This window comes from Sebastes umbrosus, chromosome 6 (assembly GCF_015220745.1).
Source record: "Sebastes umbrosus isolate fSebUmb1 chromosome 6, fSebUmb1.pri, whole genome shotgun sequence".
NCBI lineage: Eukaryota > Metazoa > Chordata > Actinopteri > Perciformes > Sebastidae > Sebastes > Sebastes umbrosus.
The window spans coordinates 10462450-10484937 of NC_051274.1; the positions used below are offsets into that span (position 1 = coordinate 10462450).

The window sequence follows — 22488 nt, forward strand, 5'->3', positions numbered from 1 at the left end:
GTAGTGAAGTAGAGCCTAATCCACACATCTGCTGGATGAACATTGGCATGAAGTCTTTGAGTAAAACCTACAATATTACCTCTATACTCATTGTATAAATTTTGATGCAAATATTGTTTTTATTTTTATAAAAAACATATTTGTATTTGTATTTTTTATTGTTTTTTAAATATACTTGGTAACTTTCCACTATTGTTTTTCCCCCCACTGATTCAGCTGCAGTTACACTGATTCACGTTCCTTAAAATAGATATAAGGTGCTCGGAGTGAAACACAGGGAAGAATAGACGATCTTTGTTCTCTATCACTGCGGCCTCTGACGTCCATGACGTCACGCCGTTACGTACGACGTCCTCGGTAGAGAGTACGTCGAGCAGACAGACAGACAGTCCTCTGGAGATGATGGAGCTCTGTCTAGTCGACAGCGCTCACTATGATGCTATCTGACATCTCCAGTGACATTATGCACATTTCGCTCGCTTGACTCGCGATGTGACTGCGGATCAGAGTCAGGCATGACTCGGCTGCTGTGTAGCTTTCTAGCTGGCTGTTAGCTGCTCCTCTCCTCCATCATCAGTCTGCTGCGGTCAGTCAGAGAGCTCCAGCAGGCGGCTAACAGCTCCAGCTGATCCGCTGCAGCACCACACACAGCCCGGCGAGCAGGAGGTGGTGATGAGGCCTTAAATGACAGATCGGAGACGGTGTGTTCAGTCATCAAATACAGGTATTGTCTCTCGTGAATAGGTAAAGCTAGGTAACTACCAGGCATCAAGTAGCTTTGATTGCAGTGGCGTTCAGGGACACTTGAAGGGGCCAAAAGCAGAAACTCTGACCCCCTAATGTGTGATCAAGGTGGGGCATCATACAGTAGCAGGTAGACATGGTGGGAGCACACTGTCAATAAACTGTCACAGGTGTGTTATGCTGGGTTTTTTTGGCTCAAGGGATAAGGGTCATTAGTATACAGCTGAGACTTAATTAGTTAATTGATTCATCAATTAGTTAATTGATTCATCAATTAGCGCTGTGACATTTTTCTTGTGCTTTTTATGCACCTTTTTATGATTTTATGATATGTTATGTTTTTATCCCTGTTATTTCCTGATGTTAATGTAAAGCACGTTGGGTACCTTTTGGTTATTGTAAAGGGCTATACAAGTAAATGTTGATTGATTGATTGATTGATTGATAATCAATTATTTAATGTGTTAATTGAAATAAATCTGTTTTGTTAATTCATCAATATTTTGGGTCATTTTTTTTTTTTCAAGTAAAAAAAATACACCATCCATTCTCTGACTCCAGGATATCTTATTACTCTGGGCCTTTGTTGACCAAAATTGTGTTTTAAACACTAGTTAGTAAGCAAGCAAATGTCAGAATGGATAGATGAAAGTATTGGATATATGGTTGGAATGAAATATCCAGCTTCTGTCACCTCCCAAGTGGTGGTAGCATAAATGCAAACTTGAAGATGAGACCAAGCCCAAACATCTGCAATTCCAGTATCACTGTCTTAATTGAAAAGAAAATATTGTAACAATTAATGTGCAGGTTTTTTTTTTTTTATTATTGATTAACAGCTTGGTCTATAGAAGATCAGAAAAAACCATCATAATTTCCCACAACATCATTTAATCACTTGTTTTGTCAGAGCAACAGTCCAAAATCTAAAAATATTAAATTTACTTTAATACAGGACAAGGAAAAGCAGTAAATTCTTACATTTAAAGCTTCAGTGGGTAGAAATAGAAATGGATTAAAAAATATATTTTTATCAAACGGTCACTATATCCTGACAGTAGTGCATGAGACAGGTAATCTGAAAAAAAATCATGTGTCCTGCGGTGTTTTCCGGTGCTCCTAATGGCATCTGCAGGATTTCACAGACCGGAGGAAAACAACCAATCAGAACCGAGCTGGAGCCTTGTCGTCTCTGAGCAGCTGTCAATCACTCTCAAACTTCAATCAAACGGTCAAACTAGGCAGCGCTGATAAAAAATGAATCAATATTCTGTTACTGAAATGCCTATTTCTCGCCTCAAATTCTTACCCCCCACTTTAACAAGCATTTTTGGTTAAAAAAATTACCTAAAATTCATTATCAAAATAGTTACTGATTAATTTCCTGCCGATCGGCTACTCAATTATTCGACTAATGTTGTTTCATATCTTGTTTGCATCATCATCAGTAAATAACATATTCTTAAGTCAAGATGTCACCCATGTCTTGTCTCTGGTTTTTTTTTAGACGTCCTACTGATGGTTGCTGCTGATCTTTAATCCGCAGACATGGCGTCGCAGCTCCAGGTGTTCTCCTCTCCCTCCGTGTCCTCCAGTGCCTACTCTCGTTCGAAGAGGCTTAAAGTGGAGAACACTGCCTGGGATGTGTCCAACCAGCTGGGAGATAATGGTTACTACCAGCAGAGCCCCACCCAGGGAGCTGCACCCTCCACTTCTGGCTCCAACTTCAACCCGGTGTACAACTCCAACCAGGCGAATCCGCCGACGGCCGGCTCCCGGGAGCAGACGGTGGTGCGTGCGGCCGACAGCACAGGTAGTGTTCGCGGACCCCCCTCCTCCTCTTCCTCGTCCTCCTCCTCCAGCCGCCGCGTCAAGGATGCGGAGTCCTCCTCCCAGCCGTGCGACCTCTACCACAAGCAGTACAGTTTGAAGCGGAAGAGCGAAGAGGTGGACAGCAGCGACAGCGTCCAGATCCTGGAGGAGCTCTCAGCCCCCGTGGTCTCAAACCGCACCGGTGGCGGAGGGGGAACCACCACGGCGCAGTCCATAGCACATTCCACTTCTACCACGAAGAGCAGCAACTCCCACAGCGAGGGCGACTACCAGCTGGTCCAGCACGAGATTCTGTGCTCGATGTCCAACAGCTACGAGGTGCTCGAGTTCCTGGGACGAGGCACCTTCGGCCAGGTGGCAAAATGCTGGAAGCGCGGCACAAACGAGATAGTTGCAATTAAGATCTTGAAGAACCATCCCTCCTACGCTCGGCAAGGTCAAATTGAAGTGAGTATGTTGTGTTGAAAAGGATAAAAACTCCAGGGTGGACAGACAGAAAACAGCTGATAAACATCCACAAATCTGATTAGAAATCACAGAAAAAAAAACGCTCCTTGCCTGATAATTATCTGGTTTGGAGTTTTTCTTCAGTATTAAAGTAATCCAGTAATAGTTGTCCGAACTAGGCGGCAACCTCCAGGTCTGAAAAGTGAGGCCAAAACCGAAGTGGCTTAAACTTGCATTCATTCTAACAGCCAGCAGGGGGCGACTCCTCTGGTTGCAAAAAGAAGTCTGATTGTATAGAAGTCATTGAGAAAATGAGCCTACTTCTCACTGCATTTATTACCTCAGTAAACATTGTAAACATGAGTTTATGGTCTCAATCGCTAGTTTCAAGTCTTCTTCAATACAGCATGATGTTCATTTAGTAAATTATGGTCCCATTGAGAATCAAATATCACATGGCTTCGTTGAATACTCGATTCTTATTGGTAAATTACAGCGTTCTACTGTCTGTTATTTCTTTATAGCAGGCATCAACAGCTGTCAGTGTGCTGACTTGACCGACTTGCCCAAAAACTGCATGTGATTATCATAAAGTGGGCATGTCTGTAAAGGGGAGACTCGTGGGTACCCATAGAACCCATTTGCATGCACATATCTTGAGGTCAGAGGTCAAGGGACCCCTTTGAAAATGGCCATGCCAGTTTTTCCTTGCCAAAACTTAGCGTAAGTTTGGAGCGTTATTTATCCTCCTTTGCGACAAGCTAGTATGACATGGTTGGTACCAATGGATTCCTTAGGTTCTCTAGTTTAATATGATGCGAGTATTTTCAGACTCCCTTAAATTTGCAAGTTGCGTTAATGTGTTAAATAAATTAGTGGTGTAAAAATGAATTTGCGTAACGCGTTATCGCGTTAACTTTGACATTCCTAGTTTATACATTAAATCCCATTCTGTCCCATTCTGTGGGGCTTGCAGGGAGATCATACCCCCCCTCCCCAAACCTGTTTGTCTCCGTTCCATAAACTATTGTTTCACCAGCCTGTTCCCTTTATCTCCCCATATTTGGAGATCAACACATAACGGTATCTCAAGTTTTGTTTCTTGGTAAATCCTCCCATGTCTACCAACACCATTCTAATTTCTAAACCTTCCTTTGTTACCTGCGCACACATGGCCTTGTGGGTTAGAGATACAAACTTCTCTCCTCCGCAGAGAGACAAGTTGAGAAACAAGTTCTAATCATTTCTCTGTCCGACTGGCAAAACAAGAGTGTATCATAACCACAGAAATCCCCCCATTCTGTTGGTTGACCTTCACACACACACACACACACACACACACACACATAGTAATAGCACAGATCAATGCTCCAAAACTGCATATAGATATTATAGAATATAAATAGTGAAAACAAATACTAAGTGTGTAAATGAGGCTATTAATGAACACAATTGTATCTTCATATTCCTCCCTGTAGGTAAGCATCCTTAGCAGGCTGAGCACAGAGAACGCCGACGAGTTCAACTTCGTCCGCTCATACGAGTGTTTCCAGCACAAGAACCACACGTGCCTTGTGTTCGAGATGCTGGAGCAGAACCTTTACGACTTCCTGAAGCACAGCAAGTTCAGCCCGCTGCTGCTCAAGTGCATCCGGCCCATTCTGCAGCAGGTCGCCACGGCGCTGATGAAGCTGAAGAGCCTCGGGCTGATCCACGCCGACCTGAAGCCTGAGAACATTATGTTAGTGGACCCTCTGAGGCAGCCGTACAGAGTGAAAGTCATTGACTTCGGCTCCGCCAGCCACGTGTCCAAAGCGGTTTGTTCCACCTACCTGCAGTCCCGATACTACAGGTGAGTACATCAGCCTAAAGAGCTTTGAATAATATGTGAATTACCTGCTGTGGTCCCTTTCAATTTCTTCACTTTTGATGTGTTTGCAGAGCTCCGGAGATCATTCTGGGCCTTCCTTTCTGTGAAGCGATCGACATGTGGTCGTTGGGATGTGTCATTGCTGAGCTGTTCTTGGGATGGCCCCTCTATCCTGGTGCCTCTGAGTATGATCAGGTCAGCTGCAGCACTGTCAAATAATCATTACGGAAAATATTTGGTTAACGTGACCTCTGAATAATGTGTAATTACTAACACTATTTGTGGCCCTATTCCATTGAGGTGTGCCAGGGCCCTGGTATGGTGTATGCTGGCTTACTGGAATGGCTATGATACACTAAATAGAACGGGACCATAATTAATTTGATCTATTACACCTGTGTTTACCCTGCTATGATATGTGAAAATGGCTGCTGTGAAAAGGGCGTATATCTTATAGAAACATTGCGTGCAAAAGTCTACCTTCCACCTTCTCTTCCCCTCTCTCTCTGTCACTCTCTCTCTCTCTCTTAAACACACACACAGCGAGCGCCCCGAGGCTCACGCCAAATTCACACCAGGCAGCAGCGAAGTGCGGCAATTATAACATTTTTCTGCTGCAGGGAGGTTTCATGTGTTTCAGGCAGGAAAAAATTCTTTGTAACATAGGTCACACGTGTCACAGGATCTGTTTACTGATTGGCTGCGGGTATTTTCTGGCCACTGAAAGTTAAAATTTCCCCAACTTTAGTTTGGCCGCACTTTAACGCTACTCCGGTGTGAATTTGGCGTCAGTCCTCAGCTACATGTATTTTATGTCGGTGAAAATGACAAGTTATTGTCATTAAAGAAAGTTGATTTAATAAAAAAGACTTATGAATTAGTTACTTATTTAATCTGATGAATCACTTTATTAAAATAGATTTTTTTAGGGTGATAGACATTCAGAGCTTCATTCAAAAACCTCAAAAGAAGCTTTGAATGTTAAAAAAAAAAAAAAAAAAAAAGACCTTGGGTGCAGCCCTAGTAGTCAGTTCATTCATAGTGACTTTGTCAGGGTGTCAGACTGATTTTAATACTGTTGTCACTTATTAATAATTCAACATCTCAAAACATGTTTGAGCACATGTGACAGTTCAACTAAAATAATAATTAGTGTTTGCACATCAGTTTGGCAAGTTTTTGTGTAAACCAACAACACCTCCTTCAGAGGCCCTCAGGTGATAATTACTGAATAAACTGACTCACCCTAGCAACTGACTTTTTTTTTTTTCAGATTCGTTACATTTCCCAGACCCAGGGCCTTCCTGCAGAGTACCTGCTGAGTGCAGGAACCAAGACCAGCCGCTTCTTCAACAGAGGACCCGACTCAAGCTACCCCCTATGGAGACTCAAAGTATGTGACTCCGCAGAGATGGAGATTTATCAGACTTCTTCTTATCAGATTCTGTCATCAAGCGTATGTACAGTACATACTGTACACTACGACGGCATATTAGGGCCAAGAAAAAACTCAGAATTCAAGATGAAGGTTGTAAATTTACTAGAAAAAAGCTCACAAATTTACCATTAAATCAGTATGTTGTTTTCTGCTGAATAGGCCCAATTCACTGCGATGTCTTTTAAAAATGTCTGGATGCTGTGATAATGTGGTGATTCAGGGCTAAAATCACAAGTCATTCCTCCGCAAGTATAATTTCATTAGGTCATCCACTGCAGTCATAATACCATAGACTGTATATGAGAAGTGGATGTAGTCACCGTTTGTGGACTGCTATTTTGAAGCCTCGAGTTTGGCATTTTGGCCGTCGCCATCTTGGTTTTTTGCAACCAGAAGTGACACAATTATATGACACAATATTATTGACATATATTATGCTGAATAAAAAATGTTTAGGTGACCAAAACATTTTACAATTGACTTTGATGAACTGAAAACACACTGTGAAAGGGTTAAACCAGACAACGCTGTGGTAGTGACCTGTCAATCACAAGGTAGCCCCGCCCTAAAGCATCCCCTGCTTTATCGTTTATTTGACTCTAAATGGGACCATAATTTACTAAATGAACATCATGCTGTATTGAAGAAGACTTGAAACTAGCGATTGAGACCTTAAACTCATGTTTACAATGTTTAATGAGGTAATAAATCAAGAGACAAGTAGGGTCATTTTCTCATAGACTTCTATACAATCAGACTACTTTTTGCAACCAGAGGAGTCGCCCCCTGCTGGCTGTTAGAGAGAATGCCGGTTTAAGGCACTTCAGCATTGGCTTCACTTTTCAGCCCCGGAGTTACCCACTGCATAATACATGGCAAGCGGTGGCGTCTGTGGGGTGATGAGGTTGCTCCAACAAAAAAAAAGTGTTCTTTTATCTCGTAAATTTGCGAGATTTTATTTCTTTTTCTTTGTAAATTTACGACTTTTACGAGTTTTTTTTTCTGAATATTACCCCCCTGCTCCGGCTCCGTAATTGATTATTTTTTTTACCTACTGTGGCCCTGATATGTGGTCATAGTATACTGAGGTTCCGCTGTGGTTACTTTTCTGCAGACACCTGCAGAACACGAGGCAGAGATGGGCATCAAGTCAAAGGAGGCAAGGAAATACATCTTCAACTGTCTGGATGATATGATGCAGGTGAGGGTGAGGATGAAGCCGTCTACTTTCAGATCTGCTCCTGCAGTTGACAGAAATATTGTTGCTAGAACTGGTTTTGGAACTGGTTATTTTAAGGGGTTCAAGGTGGGACACCCTGGGTGTATGTATAGGCAAATCATTTTGGGTGTGTCAGTTCACACTATTACCAGACTTCGGATGCGATGTCGTTAGGTGTACCAGGATGCGGTTTGACAAACAGAGGCTTGCTGTCGCCCTGCAGGTGAACATGACAAACCTGGAGGGGACGGACATCTTGGCAGAGAAGGCTGACAGGCGGGAGTTCATAGACCTGCTGAAGAAGATGCTGACGCTAGACGCAGACAAACGCATCACGCCCATGAAGACGCTGAACCACCCCTTTGTTACCATGACTCACCTGCTGCACTTCCCTCACAGCTCACAGTAAGTGCAGCTGTGGATTTAGCATCGCAGTCAGTTTTCAGGATTCTATTGTTTGTTTCTGAGCTTTTACATTTTTATTTTACAGCGTGAAGTCCTGTTTCCAAAATATGGATATATGCAAACGCAGATGCAGCGCCTTTGAGAATGGAAAAAATATGTTTGCAAGCAACAATACCCCAAGTACAGCCACCAACCTCACCGTCACCTTCAGTAGCCAACTAAACCAGCACAATCAGGTGAGAACATCGTCTCTGATCTGCCTCATTGGGTCTTGTTGATCTCATTTTCATTCGTTGCAGGTTATATCAGTAGCTTTGTAAAGTGATGAAGTGATGACATTTTGGACAGACATGGATGTAAACTGCAACTTCACTTGTTGGTAGAGGCATACAACAACGAGGCGGTAATTCTAGTTTGCCTGGTCGGGCAAGTGGGTCAGACATCTACTGGCCCGAAGTCAATTTTTACTTGCCCCTATAGAAACTGTTTTATTTATTAGCAGTTATCAAGTAACAACAAAGACTAAAGTTAATTGTAAAGTATAATCTTTATTTAGGTAAATTAATCTGGAGTTTCGCTCACATCCTCTAACGCCACCAAACCATATATGGCATTCATGTAAGTGAGCCTATACATGCACGTGCAGGTGGATGTAGAACAGGTGAGATCTGCATTAAAGCCCCAGGACTTTCTTGCAGAACTCGACTCATCTTTTAAGGCGTCGATCACAATGTTGTCTGCCTGTTGTGTCTTCCAGATGGCCTCGACGGGAGGCCAGTCCCTGTCCCTCAGCAGCAACGTCCCGTTGCTGAACTACCAGCCCGGCCTCTACCAGCAGGCCACCATAAACATCCCCGGCCTGACCCAGCAGGGCGTGCCCCTGCAGACCAGACCCACCCAGCTCTGCGCCCAGACCGAGCCCTTCCAGCAAACGCTCATAGTTTGCCCTCCCACCATCCAGGGTGAGAAAGCCAGATGTTAGTGTCATGTTGCTTCAAGGAAAATAAATCTTTTGACCAACCAGCAAAAATGGAAAGAAACTCCATAATCCCTAAATTGCTTATGTTATCTTTTTTATACATAATATCACCTGCCTCCATCTTTTCCTTCCAGGTCTTCAGACGTCCAACAAGCCCTCTGGTTATCCAGTGAGGATGGACAACTCCGTACCCCTAGTTCCTCAGAACCAGTCGTCCCAGTCTCTTCACCTCCAGCCCGGCATGCTGGCACAGGTAGGACTCACTGCATGACCACCAGGGTTGGACTTCAAATCTGATTCCAGTATTGAATCAACTCATCGATCGAAAGGTTCAGCACCAGCAGTGGTGGAATGTAACTAAGTACATTAACCCAAGTACACTTTTGAGGTACTTTACTTGTGTATTTCCATTTTATGTTGCTTTATACTTCTACTCCCCTACAATTCAGAAGGAAATATTTCACTTTTTAATCCACTGCATTTACCTGACAGCTGTAGCTACTAGTTACTTTACAGATTAGGAGTTAAAATAAAAAAAAACATAGGCCTATAAAAGGAGTTCTATAAGATTAAACCACCTTTTTGGCTTGTGGCAACTAACAAAAAAGCAGTGTCACATTTCAGATGTCTATTGGTAGTTTGCAGTTCCACTAAGGAGACATTTCTCCTTTTAAACTTATATAATGGTTTCATTTTAATAATGTTTCGAGGTTTCAAGAGGTCAAATTGTTCAATATATCAGGAAAAACATCAAAGATTAGAGAAAATATGAAACAAATTATTTGTGTAGCAGAACTTTATTTCTTCTTCCAGTCTTAAACCCCGAACTGTTGGCAGACTCATCGGGGCCGCCCCAATAACTTCAAACATGGCACGATAATCTTAATAATATCCTGTAGTGTGTGATGTGCCATTATTTTCAAATCTTGTAGTTTGAGATTAGAGAGATGGACATCTGTGAAGAGGCTCTTTGTGTGTGTGATGCAACCCGATTTCAAAATCGGTTAGGATTTTAAAACTCCTGTAGTCTGAGCCCAGCTTTACTTGTTATGGTACTTTTCCCTAATACCTAGTTCACACTACACAACTTCTTTAGCCCTGATTTTCCACCCGCTGACAGGTTTTGGAGCTCCCTGACAAATGCCCCAGATCAGAGGCAAATCCGCGTTGGCTCGGTGCTCGCACATCGGCGCTCGGGCACCACGTTTGAATGGTTCAAAGACGCCGATGCCTCGCAGACACATTCCAGATATCTAGCATGCTAAATAACTGGAGGGGTCGCCAGTAACAATAGGAACTTACTGTATGTGTTGCATTTGAAACACGGATCAAAGTTGTTGTTGCACCTAGGGTGTTGGATGTTTGAATAAGCTTAACACAGTGGCTTATCTACATCGGGGAAATAGTAAGCATGTGTGCCAACGACAACATCAACAAGCATGACTACGCCCGTGTCACTTCTCGCTTGTTTTCGTTACCTCATCGGGGATTCCTCCTGGTGAAAGATCTTGTAGTGTGTGACCTCCATTCGCCGGACAGTCATGTAGTGTGAAAACCCCGACTTAAAGACTCCCGATTACAAGACAGCAGGTTGTGTAGTGTGAACAGAATAACGATCTGACAACTTTGAAAGTCTCGTAGTGTGAACTTGGCTCAAGTAAAATATTTGAGTGCAGACTTGAAACTGTCAAACAGAGAAGGCAGAGAAACACAACAGCCAAGTTTTATTTTGCCATGAATAGATCCATATGATATAATTTACCACTGGTGACATTTGTCATTTAAAGGGACTATTTGTAAGATTCAGAATTGCTTGTTAACAGCGATACCTGTGGCCGTTAAGTCAATGAAAGTCCGCGTCGGGTTCGCGCTTGCTCGCTCTAAATAGACATGAACGAGCATCGCTCAAAACAGTGATGTGACACACGTCAGCTAAAACCACAATATCACTCTATATTTCAACTGCTTGGCAGTAATGTTAGCTGACCAGACGGAGGTCTCTCCATGAATCAATGCTGATCCTAGTGTTGGCTTTTTCCTGCTTCAGCCTCCAGGGCTGAAGCAGACGATAACATTTCTCGCTGTGGAGCCCCGTCACTTCACAAGACATGGGAAACTTCTGTTGGTCTGGAGGAGCTGCAGCATTTATTTCTGCACAAACGTCCACTGTACATTCACTAGATATTCTCAGAGCTAAACTAACTCTTTGCAGTGTGTAGTGTGCGCGCATGCACATGAGGTGGAGCGAGAACGAGCGCGGCGTGTGAGTGAAGGCAGGCAGGCAGCGGAGCAGAGTACAGCAGAGACTCCGACCCTGGAGACCAAAGATACGGTCTCCCTCTCGTACTCCGACTGCGGCCAACACTGTTTTGCAAGACGGGCTTCACAAGATATAACTTTGAGGTTTTGGTGCTTCTGTGTAGTTTGTGTTTAAGTCTGATGGTCGGTGTCCACAGGGAGTCTGAACAGCGTAGCAACACGCAAGCGCGCATATGCGAGCTCGCATGGGAAACCGATCCGGTATATTTATACGCTTAAAAAGTTACAAACAGTCCATTTAAACCAGTGAAATTGACGGTCAGTGTCGGGTAAAGATAGATAGAGAGAGACAAAAGGTTCAATAAGAGATTAGTTATTCTCAGAGCTTAGTGAATCAACCAGGAGCCAGATCCAAAATGGAGCCATCTATCGGTACCTAACCCCCATGACCCCGTGCATCTGTGCTTTGGTTTGTGTGTGTGTCGGTTGCTCATGTTTGTTTGTTTATTCTCCACTCACAATGATTCAGAATATCAGTATTGTTGTTCTGGTGTGTAACTGATCCAAAGCAAAGACTCCCTCTTCTTCTTTAGGATTCGGTAGACTTTGGAGCAGTTCCTATTATGTGTCCTCTCAGTCTTATCACCTCCCCTCACACCTCCTCCCAGGCCTCCCTCGACCCCCTGCTGGTAAGCAGCCTGTACGCCTCCGTGGCGGGAATGTCGCCTTTAGGCTCAGTCCGGCTGCCAGTTCGCTGCAGGGGTACGAGCCTCGGCGGCTTACTGGATCAGAGTGCCTCCATGCTGGTAAAACACCATCATCACAACTGGTTGAAATCTCTTCTTTCTCTCTTCTTCCTTCCTCCTCCTCCTCCTCCTAGCACATGTGTGTAAGCGGTGTGCAGCAGAACGTGGGACGCATGTGTAACTCACCAGTCTGGTTTGTGCTTTTGCTTGCAGCTTCGGTGGCCAGATGCTTAAAACTAGATTCACGACTAAAACTTGGAACAGAAATGTGCATACGCATATTCTTTTTTTGGCGGATCTATAAAGCTGCACATACGCATGTGTCTTTTTTATAAATCTCAATCATTGTGGAGTTTTTCCACTCAAAGTCTGCCATAATGGATGTAGAAATGCCCTTAAACATCTGTTTTCATATCGATACTTGAGCCTCCACCACTCATTAGACGTGTCCATGAGATGAACGGCAAAGAAGAAATGCAGTGGAACCGATTGTGGGCAACAGCGGGGTTCTCCAACAGCACCAGAGCAGCTGTCATTACGCACGGCTGTGGCTATTTGTAGCGCCCCTATTACCAATTCATCACATGTACCTGTAAACCATCATCATCTGTGATATCTCAGTCATCATTATTAACCCTCTGAGACCCACAATAGACCCACTTTTGTCACTGAGTAAACAATGAACCTAACCTGCATGTCTTTGGACTGTGGGAGGAAGCCGGAGGACCCGGAGAAAACCAATGCTAACCCACGCTAACACACTAACATGCAAACTCCACACACTAGGGCCCCAAGCCAGATTCGAACCTACTACCCTCTTGCTGTGAGGCCTCTCTACAATGAAATGGACACTGTGGGGACTAACATCATCACACATGAATACAATTGGGCTCAAGACTGTTTAGGGACCCCAGTATGCAGAAATAACACATTTATACTGTATTCAAAAAACTGCATGGTTTTTGCCCCAAATTGCATGGGCTTATCATGAAGTGGGCATGTCTGTAAAGGGGAGACTCGTGGGTACCCATAGAACTCGTTTTGATTCACATATCTTGAGGTCAGAGGTCAAGGGACCTCTTTGAAAATGGCTATGCCAGTTTTTCCTAGACAAAATTTAGTGTAAGTTTGAAGCGTTATTTAACCTCTATCCCGACAATCTAACATGACATGGTTGGTAACAATGGATTCATTGCGTCGTCTAGTTTCATATGACACCAGTATCTTCACTCTAGCTTTAAAACTGAGCCCACTACAGCCTCTGAAAGACAGTAAAGTCAGCCGGGAAACGGCTGTGTTTTTAAAGCTTTAGAAGCTTCCGTCACTATTTAGTTTTGTTTAAAAAAAAAAGTAATTTCCTCTGTTTTTCACAGCGCTGGACTGCTTGGAATCAGAACCTGAATTAAATGTTGTGTTTTTTTTCTCTTTCTTAAAGCTTGGTTAGGTATTTGCAGCTCTCTCTGCACAGGAATAAGTCCGGATGGAGATGGTGGCCATGCGCCATCACTCTCGAGCTTTGTTCAGCTGTCAGTGTGTCAGGGTCTGCTGGATGTCTTGGTGGTCTATAACCTGCATGTGCTCATCATGCCTTTTATTTCAGTGTGATTCTCTAAGAAAATAACTCTGACTTCTATTCTACTACGGTCGACACACTGCACTTTGTCCTCTTCTTAATGTGTCACCGCTGAAGTTTAAGGTTTTTGAAAGTGCAATATTTGAACGTGTGTTTATGTATGTGTGCGTACAGCAGGGCTGGCCAGCAGGAACACAGCAGATCCTCATCCCTTCCACATGGCAGCAGATGCCAGGCATGGCCATCCACAACCCCGGGCAGGCGGTGGTGCCTGACTCACCCATGGGAGCCCCGATCCCTGACAGTCAACAAGCTTCTAGCTGGAGGTGAGTTTAGTGTCCTCACGCTGCATTTTAAAAGCTTCAAGTCAGTCTAATATTAAAACCATAATGGAAAGTTTAGTAAATATAAGAGCAAGTTAACTGTGTCCTTCCTTTTCACAGGGGTCGTCATGGAAACCAATATGATGGCGTCAGCCAGCAGGACTCTGGTGTTGGCCGTCACGCTGCCTCCCAAAGCCACAACTCAGGGGCCGCTCACACAAGATCCCAACAGGGCAAGAGGTCCAAGGCTCGACATGCAGAGAGCAGAGCAAGGTATCCTGTCACACTGTCACACAGTCACATTACCCGCGCTGTAGTGTTGCTACTTCAATCCCTGGCTTCTCCTGTCCACTTGTTCAGACAGTAGGGCAGCAGCAATTTTCATTAAACCTTTAATCTACTGTCAGAAAATTATGAAAAATGACAGTTTCCCATGAAATACACCGTCCTGCTGCCACAAATGCTCACTAGAGCACCAAATGTGGATTAATCGACCACTGAAAAATGTACACTATGTTGAAAACCACAGTGCCCAGCTGTTTTAGGAAATGTTTGCAGCCTTTTATCAAAATGAAAGTTTATATTCATGACCTGTTTTAAAGTCTTCAAGAGGAACCAATGTGCTTGGGGTCTGAGAGCCACAGACAGCGTAGGGAAGTTGGAAAGTACTGAGAGACGGACTAACACATTGTTGGTTTTGGTCTTCTTAAGGGGATTTTTTGACAATAATAAAAATAGAGATTAACACCGTGGGCTTAAAGAACAAAGCTGGTGCCATCAAACTGCTTGTTTCGTCCAACCAGAAGACCAAAACCCAACGATTATTGTTTTCTATCACATAAGACAATGGTTTATGATTTTTGCTTGAAAACAAACGTGGACGATAAATTGATTATCAAACTAGTTGGCGATTTAATTTTCCGTTAATAAACTAACTGATTCATCGACTGATTGTTTCAGCTCTACAAGACACTGAACCCCCAAATTAAATGTGTGTGAAAAAGACAAGTTCCTTTGGACAAAAGCGTCTGCCAAATGAATGTAATGTAGTGTGATCCTTTTATGTGCTCTATCAGTGTTTACTTTATTTTATAAGGCTATAAGAATGCACAATTATTTAATATTTAATATAAAAATTAATGAAAATGAATGTTATTTGAAGCAACAACAAGCTGTTAAGGAAATTAAAAGCAAATAGGTGGCAGTCTACCTCTGCTGCTTGAAATATTTAAATAGGTTTTGTATTTGCAATAAGACAGTGATGGAGCATCTTCTTCCCCTCCAGGCCCGTGTCGTCGGCAACCACCGTGGTCCACAACACTTCTGCTTTTGCTGGTGACCAGTCTCAGCCCATCGTCATCTCGGACACGCCCAGTCCCGCTGTCAGCATCATCACCATCCACAGCGACTCGGAAGACGAGGACGACAGGAAGTTCCCTGCTGCCTGGTGAGCTCATTTCCTGTCTATGGAATTTTAATCTTCACAGAGAGAGGTTTTTTATTTTTGCTGAAGTATTTTACTCTTCTCTTAAGGCCTTTACACACCGGGGGGCATGACGAATAAACGACACGAAAGTGGGAAATATTGTATGTCTCGGGCTTTTAATGTCAAGGTTGAAAGCAGTAATAAAGTTTGACATCTTGGCTCGGACGACAAAGCCTCCATGTTGTTGTTTCATAAATATAGACGCAACTCATCCCGTTCTGCACAACGTGATTGGTTGATGCCTTTATTAGCGATACGAAAGCTCAGAAAATCGACCTCATTCCGATAAAAAAGCACGACTCTTTTTTGCCGCATAATTTTCACGCTATGTGTGAAAGTACTCATGACAAAAACAACGGTTCAAAAACATATGCTGTCGTGCAAATTAATTGCATTAATTTAATTAAATAATGCATTATTAAAAAATGCCCCAGGTATGTAACAGCTCTATTCTCTCCTGCAGCTCTGGAACAAGCCAGAGGACCAACGTGATCAGCTGTGTGACGGTGCACGACTCCCATGACTCCGACTCCTCCACCAGCAGCCCCCTGAGCCCCAAGACCACCTCGCAGCCCGCCAAGTCTCTGGCCATCGTTTTGCCCTCTGTGAAGAGCCAGCCGGGGGAGAGCACAACCCACAAAGCTCCGGCAGCTCCAGGTCCTCCAGGGCAGAGATCCTCTGGTCTTCATATATACATATATTCATTTTATTTAAAATAACTGGATGTGGATCCATTTTAGTTGCACTAATAATCAGCTCAGCTCTTAGATTGACAGGTTAGACTTATCCATTTTACTTCACTTCTACTTCTTAGTGCTCATAGTGTTCTGTCTGGTTTTGCACTCGTAGATCAAGCTACATGTGGCTCTGGAAAATCCAAGAAAGGGTCCACTCAGCAGTCCAGTCGGGCGGGAGATTCCAACACCGATCGCCATCAACGGGCCGCATCCAGCAGATCTCAGCCTCTCAACCTGAGTCAGGTAACAGCTTTTGAATGTAGCTGATGTCTGCCCAACAAGGTGAACCCATAAAGAGTCTGCTTCTGTCCCAATAACCAACATTTGTCTAGCTGTAGCTACTCTGGCCATTTCTTGCTATGCTTATAGAAGCTAGTCGATCTCCTGGAGCGCCGCTAGTTTTATGTGAGTCGTAATGTTAAATTGAGAAAGAGAGCATGCATCACAAATTCACTAAAGCACTAACAGTTCAGGAAGGTTTGATTAATATCGTGATTTTATTGTTTATCGTGACATTTTTTGGCCGCAATAATCGTAGCAAGAAATTGTGATATCCTTAATTTGGACATGAATAATAATATTCATCCAATACAAACTTAAACTTATTCACATCTGTCTTAAAGCAAGCCTATAGGCAAGGCAAGTTTACAGTATCTATGTAGCACATCTCAGCAGCAAGGGAATTCAAAGTGCTTTGCATAAAACATCAAAAGCATTGAGACAAAATGCAAAGAAAATTCATTAAACAGCCAAGAGAATAGAAAATATAGACAAGCTAAAATAGAACAAGACAGATATAAAATACGAGAATAAAAGTTACAGTGCAGTGTAAGAAATGAATAATTATATGATTTAATAAAAAGAGAGTTGTGAGAGTTGCAGCAGACCTGCAGTTTTCTGGGAGCTTGTTCCAGATATATGGAGCATAAAAACTGAACGCTGCTTCTCCATGTTATGTTTTGACTCTGGGGACAAAAAGCAGACCTGTCCCAGACGACCTGAGCGGTCTGGATGGTTCATAATGTAGCAGAACATCAGAAATGTATTTTGGCCCTATATCATTCTAGGCTTGACCCTTGTGAGTGGATTCTGTCAGCAGTGACGAGCGCTCGGAGCGCTGGATCACTCAAAGCAGGGTTCAATCAAAATGTATAATGAAACATACAAGAGTATTTATGAAAATCTATTTCCATGAAGCTCGAGTGGGTAGATGACGTAAGGGTAGATAAGAAAGAGGCCCCGCAGAAAGGAGGATAGTTCTCAGCCTTCACACAGATACGGTGAGCTAGGGAGTGAAACCGGTGCTACAAACGGAAAAGGACAAGGTCAGGGTCTTCTCAGCAAGGAGTATAACAGATTATTCACAACCACGGCCAACAACTGAATTGTGGGATACACTTAGGTCTGAACACTGCTCTAAAAAGTTCTTAGGATAAGTGTACCTCAAGTGCAGCTCAGGTGTACTGCGTGTTGACATGGGACACACTGAAGTGCTAAACGCATTAAAGTGTACGTCTGTCCCGATACCCACACTTGCAGTGTTGTTTTTGTAGTGTGTCCCATGTTGGGGAAAATACCAAGACACAGTGCACTTAAAGGTACAGCATGTAGGATTTGGCGGCATCTAGTGGTGTGGTTGCAGATTGCAACCAACTGAGTACCCCCCCATGCTCACCGAGGTAACGTGAGCCACCGAGTGCAAAACCGTGGTTACGCCGTTCACCTCACTCAGAGGCCATCCTTACCATTATAACGCTACTTTAGAAGCAATGGAAGTCAGACGGCGGCTGGCGGTACCACGGTTTTGCACTCTGCAGCTCACGTTACCGTAATTTCAAAAGTGTGTCTGAGAACTACGGTGTAATGTTACACACTGTTCCTTTAAATTAGACTCCCTCACTCTAATTGTTGTGTATAAAAGAACTTGAACTTGTGTCCCCCTGAGCTCTGATAAAAGTCCACATGCTGGCAGTCTTGTGGCAGTCACCAGAAGAATACGACACACAAGTGGGCACTCGAGGAGTTGGTATTCATGACCCCTCTCTCTGTTGTTTCAGGTACAGCAGTCTGTGATGTCATCATCCCACGACCAAACAGGAAGCACTAGCTCCCTGAGGCGGCAGCCCACGTACCCCCCTCCCGCCTCTTCCCACTCATCCTACCGGCTTCACGAGAACACCCTATTCAGCTCGACCCCGAACCTGTACGCCTACCCGGCATCCGCCGCCCTGGCATCAGTGTCCCAAGCTGTGGACCAGATGCAAGGTGGCTCATCCCGCCACGGCAGGGCGAGCGGGGCTTACTCTTCCCTGGCGTTGCTCCAGAAAAGCGGCAGCCTGGTCCTGGGAGGGTCTGCTCCGGGACAGTACGTCAACCACCACCACCAACAGCAGCAGCAGCAGCAGCAGCAGCAGCAGCAGCTGGGAGTGCAGCCTTTCCACCACGCAGGTGCTACTTACCAGCGAAAACTCAACCAGTATCCCTACCTGTAAAGACTGAAGCGCTGCATGAAGACCAAATGGAGACCGAGACTAGAGACGAGCACAAGCTCACCACGGGCGGCTGTGATTACTTTTAATTTTCCTTTACTGTCCAGTCCTTATTTTTACAACTTTCTATGATTATTTTGGAAAAAATAATCATGGAATGTATTTATATTTTAATCATGGTCAGTTTTTAAAACCATCTATTCCGACTTAGGAGTTTTTTTGTGTCACATACAGCAGGTTAACAGCGACAAACAGTGTGGTCTGTATGTATCTGAACCATAGACTGTATATAAAGATGGACAACGCTTCTCCTCTTCCCCCTACTGTACAGAAGTGAAGCCAAAATATCTCGAATACAGGAGCTGCCATCTTGAGATTCTGACATCATTTGGAGCCAGAGTCTGCACAGTAGTGTTCGAGCACGGGAGCCGCGGTATCGGTATCTAGAAGCCACAGAAGCTAACAATTTAGCAAGCTAGCAAGCGAGTAACATAATGCAGGAAATGCAAAGTAATGACAGAAGGAAAAGATGAGGCCGTTGGGAATATCAACATTTTCCTCAGACCAATTATAAAATTACGAAGATTTACAATATACGACTAAAATTGCGATATATTCACTTATTATGCACCAAAAAATGAACTTCCATGGCCTCCGCCATTTCTGACAACATCAACAAACGCGTCACAACTCATGAACTCAGAGCTTTAAGAAACTTTCCACTTACGATGTCGTGAATACCACAAGACTCATATGGACTCTTCTCGTGAACACGGTAAACACGACCGCATTTGAAGGCACCATATGACCTATACTGCAGCCAGCCACCAGGGGGCGATCGAGATGTTTTGGCTTCACTTTTGGGGAGCTGTCATGTTGTCCTTCTTTATATACAGTCTATGATATGAACAGTGACACATTTCTTGTTGTGTTGGCTCTGTAATTCAGTACATTCGATTTTGAAATGAAACAATAAGTATGAGGTTTAAAGTGCTGAATTTCAGCTTTAATTGAAGGGTGTTTACATCCACATCAGATGAAACGAGTAGGAATTGTAGCCCTGTTCATACACAGTCCCTAAATTTAAGGGACCAAACATAAAGCTGAAAATTCTACTATACAGACTGTAATGTTAAGTTGATTTTTAACATGTAAAGCCTTTTTTCATTTTATTTGAGAACTGAGTATTGAGAAGAAAGTGGAACTTGACCAACTATTATGCTGCTCTCTATTATTATTATTATTAATATTATTATTATTATTATTATCTTCATAGCCAGAAACTTGAAATAATTGTTTAAAAGTTGCATTTACGTACACACAATCGCCTTACTTATTTACATCAGTTTCTTTTGTTATTTTAAACCTTAATATGTCAGCACATCATGATAAGTTAGATGTTGTATGTTTCATTTAGGAATGTACTATGTGTGTGTATGTATCTGTATTCTAAAAAAAAAAAAGGATAAAGTAAGCTACCGGTATGTACTGTATAATAATGTGTCACTGTATTGTTTTCCATGTTAATTCTGTTTTAGTGCTGGCCATTGACTTGATTCTAATTATATGTTTAGTATGTTGAATGATGCAGTACATTTCAGTGTAGAGTAAGGTGGTATTTAGAGGGATCGATGTGTTTTTTACAGTTTTAAAGGTATTCTTAAGGTCGCATGTGTCTGACATGGAGTAGCATTCAGGAGAGGTTCGTAAAAACTGCAGCTGCACTGATTTCCAGCGGCGTTCGCAGGCGGATTATTGATGTTACGTTTAATTTGTACGACAAACACATTAATGATATTGGGGAACATGTAAAAGCTCTTGTCTTGTGAAGTGGTGTCTGTGAAGTAAAAAGCGTGCACATCTGATTGGGTATCACACTATCATGTCAAAGCCATTTAGATTGCAATTGTAAAATTCACAGCAATGCGTTTGAATTGTGAATAATCAAATCTGACAAAAGATGATTTCTAAAAAATATGAATCGATGTTGTAACGGCTTCTAAACAAATCATTGGTTTGGTGAAATAGTGGTTGTTCTTACACTCCTGCTGTGTTGTGAAGTGTTACATTACATAGAACACACAATGAACCTTAACCCGTATATACGCAATAAAAATCTGCTCAAAACAGAATCTGGGACTCATTGATAATTCAAACTGAAGAATCTTCTCAAATTACAAATATACATCCAAATGAAATCCAGAAGAGTATTGATTCAGATTCAGGGCTGCACCTAACAACCATTTTCATTATCGATTAATAATTTGGTCTGTCAAAAATGTCCATGTTTTTTTCAAGGTGACGTCTACAAAAATATTTTGTTTTGACCGACCATCAGCCCAAAATCCAAAGACATTCAGTTTGTAATGATATAAAACAGAAAATCCTCACATTTTGAGAAGCTGCAACCAGAGAATGATGGGCATTTTTACTTGGAAATTAATCTGATATCAAAATAGTTAAACTCAATTAATTCTTTAATCGATCGACTTCTGATTGCAGCTCCGATTTAGAGAATCAAGTGTTGCACAATTTTGTTTAAACAGCCAGTACTTGATAGCACAAATGACAAAGGGCTGCTGCTATCAGACATTAGTATGAATATATGAGTGTGTAGCTGAAAGGGGGTAAAGAAAAAGTACAGAATTGCCCTTTTCAACCTCGACAGGAAAAGGCAGGTGTGGAAAGTGAGGAGAATAATGAGACACACCTGTGAGCTGGGGGAAGGGGAAAAAACTAACAATGGAAGGATGCATGCAGGAGAACAGAGTGAGACACTAAAAGTTTGCAAAAAGGAAAAACAGTGATTATATATATACAGTAAAAGTAAACAGAGTGGCAGATGTTGTTGGATTTCCCAGACTTCCCTGGGCAACTGTGTGCTGATGCCCAGAGCAGGTTTGGTTGAAGCTTGTTCAGTTATCTCTGTGACCTGCACGGATGTAGCTCTGGACTTCCTCGTCTTTGTTAGGCCCACACAAGTCAAGATACAGTAAGTCTCCTTCCCTGTATGTCTCCAGGCTTATCATGTTCTCCTGCCTCCATGTTAATGTGCATCATATTCTCCTTTGGCCGAATCCCCTCTTGTATTGTTATCTGGAATCCTTTTTTAATTAATTTGATTAAGGGACATTTCAACTCTGAATTTGATCTATGCTGATTTAATGGACATTTTGTGAGCGAGAGACGTTGTTTGATTCGATTTGAATTAGTTAATTTGAGTATTATTTGGTTTATTTGATGATGAAACTGGGTTAATGGTTTATTTTTTGGGGGTTTTTTTTGTGACCAAATCTTTAACGGTTATCCACTTCCTCCCGCTGTACAAAGGTGAAGCCAAACTATCCCGGATACGGAGGCAGCCATCTTGAGATTTGGCGTCATATGGAGCAAGAGTCTGCGCAGCATTGATGGGGGGCTGGAGCCACGGTATCAAGGTCCCGCCCAAACACACACCCGAGCCAATCACGGTCACAGATTGTTAGTGTAAGCCACCTATCTGCTATACCTTAGCACCATGGTAGCTGTTTGGCTAGAAAGACACAACAACGATCCATAATATCTCTATAACTACATTTATGATCAAATTGACTCATGTTCTTTTACACAGACTCCTGACGGTTATGGAAAGTTAAAGTTACATCTCCTCTCTCGTACAATTCAGAGCCTCTGGCTCCGCGACTACTTCAATCAGAGCAGTTGTCAATCACAGCTGTCGATCATGACGTCTTACCTCCTTTTCATAGCATCAAATAACTAAATAAAACCAAATTATTTTTTTTTAGAAAAATTAACACTTGAACACAGATAAGCATGATAACTACCTAAAATGACTGAAACCTTCTTTGGGAAAAATGTATCTGATGTGTACTTTGACTTTTTATTTGGCCTATATCCCATCCGCTAACATGGAAGGGCAGGATTTATGACCTAATATATT

The 22488-nt window shown here is 42.8% G+C and overlaps 1 protein-coding gene across 8 annotated transcripts; it reads left to right on the forward strand.

The window, feature by feature from the left end:
* The first annotated feature begins 292 nt into the window (after window positions 1-292).
* On the forward strand, window positions 293-18925 carry hipk1a (homeodomain interacting protein kinase 1a). Of its 8 annotated transcripts, none has more exons than XM_037771844.1 (17): window positions 293-724; window positions 2252-3024; window positions 4503-4876; window positions 4966-5089; window positions 6168-6287; window positions 7447-7539; window positions 7775-7956; window positions 8042-8192; window positions 8714-8918; window positions 9070-9188; window positions 11863-12000; window positions 13688-13839; window positions 13957-14109; window positions 15122-15283; window positions 15786-15979; window positions 16172-16302; window positions 18117-18925. In XM_037771844.1, exons 2-17 carry the CDS (start codon window positions 2293-2295, stop codon window positions 18549-18551), a joined length of 3465 nt encoding a protein of 1154 aa, XP_037627772.1. In that variant the 5' UTR covers window positions 293-724; window positions 2252-2292; the 3' UTR covers window positions 18552-18925. The 8 variants fall into 8 exon arrangements, with proteins under 8 accessions (XP_037627772.1, XP_037627769.1, XP_037627770.1 ...); XM_037771841.1 differs by having other exon boundaries at window positions 2291-3024; XM_037771842.1 differs by having other exon boundaries at window positions 2291-3024; window positions 13691-13839.
* The last annotated feature ends 3563 nt before the right edge of the window (window positions 18926-22488 follow it).

Coding starts and splice junctions, on each gene's coding strand:
- hipk1a (XM_037771841.1), top strand. CDS start 685: ATGACAGATCGGAGACGGTGTGTTCAGTCATCAAATACAG. Junction 7,957..8,041: donor CACTTCCCTCACAGCTCACA/GTAAGTGCAGCT, acceptor TTTATTTTACAG/CGTGAAGTCCTGTTTCCAAA. Junction 16,303..18,116: donor AGCCTCTCAACCTGAGTCAG/GTAACAGCTTTT, acceptor CTGTTGTTTCAG/GTACAGCAGTCTGTGATGTC.